Source organism: Nansenia antarctica, assembly GCF_963989245.1.
Source record: "Nansenia antarctica genome assembly, chromosome: 13".
Lineage (NCBI taxonomy): Eukaryota > Metazoa > Chordata > Actinopteri > Argentiniformes > Microstomatidae > Nansenia > Nansenia antarctica.
This window is the reverse complement of record NC_137683.1, coordinates 24,493,683-24,505,628: the sequence shown is the minus strand read 5'-3', so window position 1 is coordinate 24,505,628 and position 11,946 is coordinate 24,493,683. Positions and strand designations below refer to the sequence as shown.

General features: G+C 46.2%; 1 protein-coding gene across 1 annotated transcript in view; it reads right to left on the bottom strand.

Moving 5' to 3' along the window:
* The window catches only part of adam19a (ADAM metallopeptidase domain 19a), a gene marked incomplete at both ends in the record, with an annotated part of 99,035 nt that overhangs the window by 72,419 nt on the left and 14,670 nt on the right, over positions 1-11,946 (bottom strand). Inside the window, 1 exon segment of the mRNA XM_080544132.1 lies at positions 7,901-7,980. Within this exon segment, the coding sequence (XP_080400258.1) occupies positions 7,901-7,980 (80 nt within the window).

Genomic DNA, 11,946 nt, shown 5'->3' with positions numbered 1-11,946 from the left:
CAAATAACAAGTCAGGACATCCACCCCCCCCCCTCCACCCCATAATTGTTAAGAATAGCAATGTTCGTTCAGCCAACAAGAGTCAGTTCATTGTCCAACATAGCAATAGAGGAATGATGCATGTCATAAAAACAATATGCATATGCAATATCCTATGTACTGAGACTTGTATATCCTATGGACTGAGAAATCCTATGTACAGATACATGTATATTCTATGTACTGAGACATCCTATGTATTGAGACATGTATATCCTATGAGACATGTATATCCTATGTACTGAGACATGTATGTCCTATGTATGTACATGTATGTACTTCTTGGAGACTTTTGGAAGCACCTTGTGATGTTTTCAAGAAAGGTTGTAGATTCATCAATAACAATATTACAAAAAAAGGAACTGAATGTGCTTTGGAGAGGAAATCTGAAAAAAGAAAAAGAAGAACGTGCTTCCAAGGCAATACCGTTGCTTATATAGGATTCCGATGAAATTGTAAATGTCACGAGTAGACCTACAGAACCCTGGTGACCAACAAACACAATGCCAGCATCCTATTCGATACAACATTCAAGTAAAGTCTATCAGACTCTCATACTATATAGGAGATTGAAGGAGTGTCCGTCCTTGCATTGTTGCTCAATGATTTCCTGCGTCACTGTTGAAGAGAGAGCACACAACAAATGATGGGCTGTTGAAAAATCACAATAGTGTTTCGTGCCAAACGTATTCAGCTTTAGAACACAGTCATTCTGAAGTCTGTCATTTCTGAAGTGCAGCACAATATTCTGGTAGAAAAACCATTCTTCTCTCGAATAAATTCCTGCGATGAAATGCCGAAATGCTATTCCACCCACACGGCGTGTACACCACTAATGTTGCTTTATTATGATTGACTGCATTGATTGTGATGACTATAGGGGTGCATATTAGGTGGTTGAGATTTGGCTTGACGTTATAATGAGGAATCCATGGCGATATTACATTTCACTATAGCCCCCCTCACTTCCACTTTTCTCTCACTCGCTCTTTCTCTCATCACCATCAAGCTATTTGTTTTTTCACAAACACACACACACATACACACACGCACCTGCACACACACGCACCTGCACACACACACACACGCACACACGCACATGCACACACACAAACACCCTGTTGCTTTACGTAACCTGACCCAGCTGACCTTGGAAGATGGAGAGAGGAGGGAAGAGGGGGGGGAGGCTGGACGCAGGAGGAGTGATGAAAACAGACCGTTGACACTTCCGCTCTGCTTTCCTCCTTCTCTCTCTCTCTCTCTCTCTCTCTCTCACTCTCTTCCCCTCCAGCTGTTTCCTCTCAGGGCTCTGACAGATAAGGCCTTTTCAACAGACGGGGTCTTCACCCCACAGTCTCCATTCATAGCCTTGTCTCACATCAGATAGCGGCGACTCTGTCTGACCCTGATCTGTCTCGTATATCTCAAAAGTAGCTCGGCTAAAATATGCTGTCATATCGTTACCTTGGTTACACAATGTGTCGACTCCTCGTAACTGAAACAAAACAATACAAACCAAAAAAAAGTCAATTATTCTCATGTTTTTTTGTCTCCAGCGAAGTTTATTTGAAACTAACAAAGGACTTGGCTGGTGGTTGGGGGTGCAGCCATTATTTAGTTGGAAATGTAGACAAAAGATAGACGGTGTGCATAAAGTGTTTAATGAGCCAGCCAGCCAGCTGAGAAACTCACATTTCACATGAAAGGAAACAAGCGCATTAATTCGCAGCTGTGCAAACTTAACAGCACATGAAACTTATTCTAAAAGTGACTTTAAACAAACAGTAACCAATGATGCATATAGAGTTTTCATGGTTTGGAGCATAAAGGAACATTGTGTAGGCACCATACCATCTATGGCAAGACAAACAATACATGCATAGAGGCTTGGAACAACACACACCAGGAATGGATGGGCCAGTATAGAGGGCCGTGTTTTGTTGGATTGGCTCAACGCTCACAGCTGAGACAGCCCTTGCTTTTTCATTCCCATCTCGTTCTTTTTAGGGGGGAGGAACTTCACTCTGATTGTTCTTTTGCATTTGTCAATGTCAGATCTGGCCAGCCCATATGCTGAAGAAAAAGCAAATACTTCTATCTCCCATTTCGCTCGCTCGCTCGCTCGCTCTCTCTCTCTCTCTCTCTCTCTCTCACACACACACACACACACCCACACACGCACACACACACACAAACATCAAGCTCTCTTGTTGATTCAGGAAAAAAGCAGTTAGCCATACTTGATTTCTCCACGGTCTGGGCAGGAGCAGATTTCATTTGATGGTCGCTAGACAGAAAACTAGTGTAAACATATTTGTTTTCCCCCTTGTCTCCTGTCTTTGTGAGGTATTTGCTTTAGGGGAGGGGCTATAGCCAGAGGACACATATTTCACATAAGTCAATTAAAGCAGAGGCCCCAGATGAGGTAGGAGGAAGAGATGTGGAATGGCAGATGTAGTGTGGTGGTCACTGGTCTTAGGAGAGGACATGCAGATTAGATTTGACCTTTGCGGTGAGTGAATCCTGTTGACTGACACACATAAACCACACATAATTCACATCCACGCACACACACGCACACACACATGCACACACACATCCACACTGACACATGCGCACACGCACACACATATGCATACACACACACACACACACACACATACACACAGACACACACACGCCCACATACACCCACAAACACACATACACACAAAATTCAGTGAAAGATGTTTAGAGAGAGACACATTATCTAGCGTGGCTAAATAAACAACATCCAACGTTCTCCCTGTGCAGCTTTTGCTGTTGGTTTTTTTGCCATTTAATTTGTGTGTATTGTGTGAGGTTTTAAGGAGGTGAGAGTGGGAGTGGGAGTGGGAGTGTGTGTGGGTGTATGTATGTGTATGTGTGTCTGCGTGTGCGTGTGCGTTTGCGTGTGTGTGTGTGCGCGGCTGTCTGTGAGTGTATGTGTGCGTGTGTGTATGTGTGCGTGTGTGTATTGAGTGAGAATCACTTCAACCCCTCTCCTGCCCTGTGGACTGCGGTGGGTGAACTTGCTGAGAGTGGGAGTGGGAGTGTGTGTGTGTATGTGTATGTGTGTCTGCGTGTGCGTTTGCGTGTGTGTGTGCCTGTATGTGTGTGTGCGTGTGTCTGTGTGTGTATGTGTGCGTGTGCGTATGTGTATGTGTGCGTGTCTGTGTGTGTATGTGTGCGTGTGTGTCTGTGTGTATATGTCTGTGTGCGTGTATGTATGTGTGCGTGTGCATTGTGTGTATTGAGTAAGAATCACTTCAACCCCTCTCCTGCCCTGTGGACTGCGGTGGGTGAACTTGCGGAGGTGAGTGTCGTGGCGAGCGTGGGCTTGTTGACGGGGTGAGAGATAGGCGCGTGCTGCAGGAGATAACCTAATCAGGCAGGCGACAGGGAGACTGCTGGGAGGAAAGCAAAGAGAATAACAGAACGAGAGGCCTCGTGATTCTGTCAATCCTCAATCCGCACTCTGAGAACCAACCATTATGATGGAATACTGCGGCTATGAGAACAAAAGTGCTGCAAAGAAATGTGATATATATTGTGTGAAATATTAAAACAAGAGTGGGGGGGGGGGGATGTGAACGCTACTGAATAAAAACACCTAGGTCTACTGGATACACACCTGTTGGCCCTTTCACTAATTAGTCATGAAAACAAGATGACTGAAAGCCCACATCACTCTGAACTCAGAAAACGCACGTATTCATTCTATGGAGTAACAAAATGGCGGATGCTGTTGCGTCGGACCCAAAGAAATCCAATAACATCAACTTCAACCATCGAATAAAATCTTCAAGACAACCTCGACATTCAAGTTCTAATTCCCCCCCCCCCCCCCCCCGAGTTCTGATAGTTTGATCTCTCATTCTGCTCTCATCTTTCTTAATTTCCTTTCTGCTGACACCTCCCAAATACACGTCGATATCCCCTTGTTAGCATGCAGCGGCCGCGCGGGGACCTCGCTATGCAGATGAGATCGTGGGGCTGAATCCGCTCCGAGTGGTTATGTGTCTCGCGGGGAGCTGGCGGGACCCGCTGATCTCACTCTCGCATGCGCTTAGACGCCACGTCTCGAATGATCACGGTCAATTAGCGATTACACGCGGCGGACCGGGCGCGGCTCCACAAGGCTCTCTTACATATATAGATGGGAGAGAAATGGGCCAGAGTCCTTCAACTCAGAGAAGAACAGGACACGTGCTGAGACTCTATTGTACTTACAGAATGACACATGGCGAGTCATTTCCGAGATAAGTGTTATCTCAAAAAGAAGACTTGTAATAGGCCACATGTTTCTTTCCTGAATAGGGGCTCTTCTGGGGGTGGTGGAAGTGGTTTCGTCGGTTCATCAGGGAGGCTATGCCTGGAGCTCTGGAGCTCTCCCCCCTTATTGGCTGACATTAAAGTTGGGCCAAGGAGGGACATCTGTTCGCATACAAGCAGGGCCCTCAGCCGCCTCGACATGCCTGTCTCGAGGACTGCAGTCAACAACATGCAGTGTAATAGATATCATCAACATAACAAAGAGCCCCTCTCATCCTTCCTCCCCCCCATCCGGGTGAGGCAGCAATCTCCTTCACATCTGCCACAGTCGCATCAAGAATAGGCGAGGGAATTTCCCGGGATCTCACAATACGATATTATCGCGATACATGGGCTGTGATTCAATATATGTTTTGGTTCTCGATATATTGTGATTTTAGTGATTTAATATTGCCAAAAATCTATTGTTTTCATTTGATGATGGGAGACTGCTATATCATAGGCCTACCTCTTAGGGCAACACTCAGTTAAAAAAAGAGACAGAAATTGGGAAAATTGAATTGAATGTAATAATTTAAATATATTAGTTAGGTATTAGGTATAAATAGGTGTGAATGCTAAATACTAAATATGCTCTTGTGGAGTTGTCCTCCGAAGGGGGGGTGAAGGTGGGCTAAAGAAATTGATACTCAGAGTCAAAGTATCGATACAGAATCATAAAAAGATGAGAGAGAGGTTGTGTTGGACCTCTCCTGTGGCATATGTTAATAATTAGTCTAACTCTAATAACATTTAAAAGTAATGTTTTTTGCATTGGATATATTTACCATATCACATGGAGACAGAAACATTTTACCTTATCATAAGTAGACATCATTGCAAATGATTAAATCCTTCCAATAGAGATACAAATAAAATGCATTACAAATTGAACCACCGCGCAAAGACGGTAGACCAACAATTGACGTGCCAATGGTAGACTGACAATCAAGCCCATAACTCTGGTATGTAAAAACCCATTCTTCCGCCACTGGAGCTAAATATAAAACTTGGTAAAGAAGGAGGGGAAAGATTGGGAAAGGGAAAGGGTAGATGGAGTAGGGAGGTGGTTGACAGGAGAGCAGGATGACGGTGGCAACTTAGCGAAGAGGAAGAGGGTGGCGAACGAGCAGAGAGGATGGCCTTCAGGGGCGCTTAGGTGGCGTAGCGGACTAAGCACTGACCATGTAACCGCAGGGTCCCTGGTTCTATTCCGGCCGGGGACATATCCTGCATGTCATCCCTCCTCTCTCTCACCCATCCTTCCTGTCTAAATCTCTACTGTATCTGTCACACACACACAAAAAAAGAGAGAGGATGGCCTTCCAACAGCCAGACCTGTGGGCCACCTGTGGACTGACTCAGGGCCAGGTGTCGGCTTGCTACGGTGGTCCTATCTGTGACCGATATGAATACCCTGCTAGCTAATGGGAGGGTGACGCTGTTGGGCTGTTGGGCCATGTGCTCTAAGACTCTGTCATGCTGACAGCTTTTGCAGATACAGGGCTGCAGACTCTGCCAACAACGGGTCACTCATGGGCCACCGCAAGCTTGCTAGCTGGGATCCCTTGGTTCCTTGGTGTTGGATTCTTGCCTAGGTAGCCAGATTGTGCGAAAATACAAAAATATTGGACTGGTGCAAGACGATATTATACCTCCATGTCTATACTCTCTGTCCCTCTTCATCTTTTCTCTTTTATCGTTTCCCCCTTTTCTACCTGTTGTGGCTCTAGAGGTCCTGTCTTCATTTGTTTGAACGTGATGTGATCAGAAATAAATGAGTTTTGGAGAAATGTTAGTGCTATTTTGTATCACGTCTTTGATTCTCAGAAACGCAGAAATTAGAACCATTATAATACAGTCCTTGGCTCAGACAGTGTAGTAGTGTGGGCTCATTAAGATTGTGAGAATCAGCTGAAGGTTCACTGTTATAAGCTAACTTCTTTTGATGAATTTAAGCAAAATTCCCCAAATTCCTATATATTCAAATAAAAATAAATTCAGAACATTTACCGGAAGGTTTACAACCCTATGCAACCCTAGGCCTGTACAGAGCTCGTACTCAATGGAAGTCAGTTTCGCAGTTTTCAACTCAGAGAAAAAGTCATGTTAATAATATTTACCCTTCAACCTTTTCACATTCATCCTACCTTGACACCTCTTTACACGCCGTCTTGTGGAACTTCCCAAAATGTCAGAATGGCTTTTATACAAGAGGAACCATGCGAAGGATTAAGTGATGAATAACACATTCTTTCCTCTGTGTGTGTGTGTGTGTCTCTTTGTGTGTGTGTGTGTGTGTGTGTGTGTGTGTGTGTGTGTGTGTGTGTGTGTGTGTGTGTGTGTCTGTGTGTGTGTGTCTGTGTGTGTGTGTGTGTGTGTGTGTCTCTTTGTGTGTGTGTGTGTGTGTGTGTGTGTGTGTGTGTGTCTGTGTGCGTGTGTGTGTGTGTGTGTGTGTGTGTGTGTCTCTTTGTGTGTGTGTGTGTGTGTGTGTGCGTCTGTGTGGGACTGTATACGCAGACAAGCCTGTTGCCAATAGTGACCATGCTCCCTCTGTATTATTGCATTTGCAGAGAACACAAACAACAGACTGCAGTGATTTGCAACATCCTTGTGACACCACAGAAAGCCAACAGTGACAACTGGAACCAAACATTTCACGGACAATAACCTTGAACATACCCCCAAAACCCAACAGAAAACAGAATACAAAAACAGTATCTCTGTGGAATAGAAAGTGACATAGACATTGATAAGAATTCAGCTGTCTGTGTCCAACTGGGTCTTGAATAAGAAATAGCGCCGCCGACTGCCAAACTACAATCTGAAATTCAGCTTACTGGCAGTCAGGTTCTTGCTGAGGCCCGCTGCAGAGCAGATGACAAGCAACTTGTGTTCTGAGGGACAGTTTTATGAACAAACTAAAACCTGATGTGAAAGTCCCCATTGTTAATCTTTCAAAATCTGCTGTTGTAAGGAAGAGGAAACGGCCGACCTTTCGGTGAATTAGCAGTACTAGTGTAAAACACACTACTAGTGTACAACACATTCCTTCCTTATCATTTCACTAAAGGGCACATATCTTTGCTTATCTCTCTGTGTGTGTGTGTGTGTGTGTGTGTGTGTGCGTGTGTGTGGGTGTGTGTGTGTGTGTGTGTGTGTGTGTGTGTGTGTGTGTGTGTGTGTGTGTGTGTGTGTGTGGGGGGGGGTGTGTGTGTGTGGGTGTGTGGGTGTGGGCGTGTGCTTGCATGCGTGTCTGTGCCTGCTTGCGTACGCGTGTGTGAGAGGTTGAGAAGAAGCTGGTGACGGTCCAGATGAAGGTCTAAAAATACCTTCCACCAATCAATACAACATACTGAACGGACAAAGCATCATCTCGTCGACGATATGACGACAAAACCTCATTAAAGTGTATCTAAAAACCCCGCAGCGCTCAGCTACGCTAACCGGATAGGTCGGAACGGCAGAGGGACGTGAGAAGAAAACATGGCGGAGGAACGTTAGAGGAAGGTTAATGGACGGTTCTGACCTGCGTGGCGGTCCCAGCCTCCCTCCTGGTCCTCCCATGGGGGAGCCACTGCGCTGTCACCGCCCGGCCCCTGCGCTCCCCTGTGGAAGAGCAAAACAACAGAGGTTAATGAAAAGCGAGCAGAATAGATTACTACACACAGCGTTATCTGACGGCGTGAATAACTGCCAAAGGTCGTCGTCACGACAGTAGAGGTTTTCCACGGACACAGATTTATTTAGAATAAAACTACTCAAGTGTATACAAAAACAACTCAAGGTCCACCACATGAATTCCTACCAGAGAACCGATTAGTAACAGACTGTCTGTCGCGGTCAGAGGTGTGACCCGCCCCACCCCCCTGGCCGAGAAGGGTTTGGTGGCAGGACAGGCGCTTACAGTACACAAGCCGATAATATGTCATCGCTCTCGCTGACATCGCTCAACCTATTGTGTGAGGGTGATTGCAGTCAAGAGGGCAATGTGGTTACCTTAGAATAATGGCACTGTTTTTTTCTCCGAGCGCTAGACTCGACATGATGACTAGATTACCGGAGATAAATCGGCAGCCTACCCCGAGTTGACAAAAACACTTCGCTGGGAGTTGAATCTCCAAATGGAGTGATTCGTATGTGTCCACTGGAGCTCTCCATGTGTTGTCTATGTCACTGATAGGGTTTCCATACCACCGTGTACTTGGGGAGATAAGATAATAGTGAAACAAACAGACGCAATGCTTTTCCCATTGACTGTTGAGAAGTCTACTAACTTAAAATTGGGCCCTATTCCGTAGCGATACTGTACCTAGACTTTTACTATTCGTTGTATTCTAAACACACACAAACATACACCACGCACACACACAAAAACACACGCACACACACACACACACACTGAGCACAACAACTGTGAGTGAAGACAATTTGAAGGAACACTTCCCCTCCTCTCCCCATGTGACAGAAGACCCCCATCTGATGGGTGCAAACCAGGAACCATCCTTCCAGGATATGAAAAGGAACAAACTGTTCTCCCCTGGTTCCCCTCCGAGGTAATGAGGATAATTAATGATGAGCAGCAGGGAATCGTGGGAGTGCGTCCCGGGGCACAGCGGCGTCCTGATTGGCTCTGGGCCGCTGAGTATCGACACTCACCACTCCGAGGGGGGGGGGGGGGGGGGGGGGTGGCAGGGGGGGTGTTCAGAGGAGACCACTTTGTTGTTTGAGTCAAGCCCTATCATATGCTCCTGTTTCCGGCCTCTCAGATGACTCATAGTGCCTAATCGAGAGCAGTGGGGTTGTTAATGAGACCCCTCATAGAGCAGCGCGGAAATAATAGCATAATCACTGCGCTGAATTACGGTCAAAGCACAGTCAACAGCTGCACTGCGCGGCCGTTAAACACAGTGGTAAGAACCGAACAGGTATACGAGAACGGTCTCTGGCAAGAGGAGGAAATAGCCGGCTCTTAATCAGAAGGTAAGACGAAGGGAGGAGGGCATCTCGCCATCTCGACTCGGCCTAATGCTGCACTTCCCCTTCCCCGAGTCCTGCTGGAATCAACAGTGTGCTCATGCAGCTAACTCATATGACTCATACGTGATTTTTCTTTCGCAGTGTATAATTAAGTGGAGGCTCGGGCCAGCTCCCCAGAGCTCCGCCAGGCTAGGTAGCTTTTAGCGAACGTCTTTAGGTTGATAGCCCTCTCGAGGTACTGAGGCGGCTCGCTGAGTTATACAAACAACGGCGTCCCGGCGGGGGGGTCAGACAATGTACCGAAGGCACTTTTCACCTCTGTGGGAAAAGCTCTTTACCACTCTTACTCCGAATCGCACTGGACTAGCTCTCCAAAGAACTCTTCATCGCTGTGTTGGCGATCCATTAACAACCCCTCATTGTCCTGTATATTTTCACTGCCTACTGTAACTAAAGAAGAAGAAAAGAAAAGATTGTTGGAATTTGGTCTTTTTTTAGTCGAGGCACAGGGTCAGCCGTAGTCGGCGCCCTTGGAGGAATTAGGGGTTTACGACCCTTGCTCAAGGGCACCTGCAGCTCCCTCCCGAGGTGGAGATTGAACCAGAGACCTTCCGATTGCTAGCCGGCCTCTCTAACCTCTTTTTATCATTTTATTCTTCAGGATTTCTAAGGTACTCTGGGTTTTTGCATGTTGTCGATATCGTAACCGCCCACAAGGCATCTATGACTTTTAGATTTGATTCTTATAATCCTGTTACCTCAGGGGGAACGTTCAAACGTTTCCCTCCAGGTTAAGGTCACCAATTATTAGCTGATATGAGTGAGAGGAATCCTTAAAATGTCAGCACTATTTCACCTACCTGCTAGAAGCATGGAGGGAGAAAACACTACTTTGACATTTTGAGTCTTCAGAATAGGGCGCGCAAAATAACGAGTTGAACAGCAGTGACTAAGAGTACCCCTGTTTCTACACCCAAGGAAGCAGGATTACTCCACGACATTAGCCAGCCCTGCTCAACTCATTATTTCATTCCTAGCCAGTTCTCTCAGTTGGAGAATACACCTCTGACATGCAAAAAAAACATCCCCTCCCCACCCCTGCCTTATCTTCCCCACCTATGGCGTAACAAATGGAACCGTTCACCCTCTAACAGCCTTCCCAGCCTCAGAGATGATAAGCGTATTATGCCATGGTCTCCATCTTTCATTTATGAAATGCACACTAATGGCAATGACGTAATATTGATCAGCCTTTTGGATGTGTGCGTCTCTTGAGCGTCTGACAAATCTGTCTTAGTCCCCTGTTCCTCAGCAGCCGTAGCAGTGTTAAGGAAATGTGAGTGATGAAGCTAGGATCAGACGCAGCAAGATTTAGTGTACTAGCTTGCCACAAAAAAGCTCTTGCAAAAACCACAACCCTGCCCTAAAATGTATGATGAAATAGGATTATTCAGAACTGTCTTGCAGATTTCATTCTGGAAATTGTGAAAGAAACTTGTGAAAGAAGTTCACACGTTTTATGTGACAGCAGCTGGTGAAACCGGGAGCAAGTCGACAACCGATTAATGTTCAGACTTTTATTCTGAAAAATGTAAATCCATTTCAACATTGTTGAAACTTTATGACACACTCGCTAGTCAACTAACACAGCTTGTTTTGTGAGCCTGCTGACAATGTAAAGTAGTGTTATAGTTAACTAGGTAGCAGTGGGGATTACTCACCGAATCAATTACATTGCAATATTTTGGCTCGACTTGCGAGTGTGTCATTGATTTTCAACAACTTGACTTGTTCCCCGTTTCACCAGCTGCTGTCACATATGAATGAACACAACAGATAAATCACTGATCATCATTCACCAGGAAGTGCAAAGCCCTCGAAAGCAACAGGGCAGCTAACCTAAAATTCCTCATTTGAATATTTGATGCACGATTTGGGGCCGGGGGGGTGGAAGGGGAAAAAAAAGCTAGTTAAGGCTTGATGCACACCCCCATCAATGGTAGGAGAAACACTCATCTCCTCCGAGCCAGACTACACAAATGCCACACTGGTTTTCGTGTCTCCATCAGTAAGGCATCTTCTCTGCAGAAAACATTAAGCCAGCCTAATGGGCTTAGCAGACGCATTAGGGTGGAGGGGGACCAGGTTCTCCATCACGCTGCTCCCCAAAATGATCGACCGCGGCAGGACGAGGCTTCGAGGCGGTTAATGAACGCCGGGCCGACGCGACATCCAACCTCCCAGTCAACAAATCACCGGTGTCCCTTCCCCTTCTTGCTCTCTCTCTCTGCCTGCAACACTTTGAAAGACCTTAGCTTACTCTTTTCAATTACACAGTGTGTGTGTGTGTGTGTGTATGTTGTGTAAGCTGCTCTTCTCCCTCTGCAGGATGCAGGATGAAGAGGAGGTGGATGGATGGAGGATGAGGAGGAGGAGGAGGGGGGAAAAGGATGAGAGGGCCAATTCCTATATCCTATATCCTAAACCTCATCCCCAGTCCTCACAGAGAGCTCATTGGATACACCGTCTTATCCGCCCGCTCAAACGCCAACCTCGGGGCCATCCACTTGCAGAGAGAGCGCTCTTTTTTGGTAA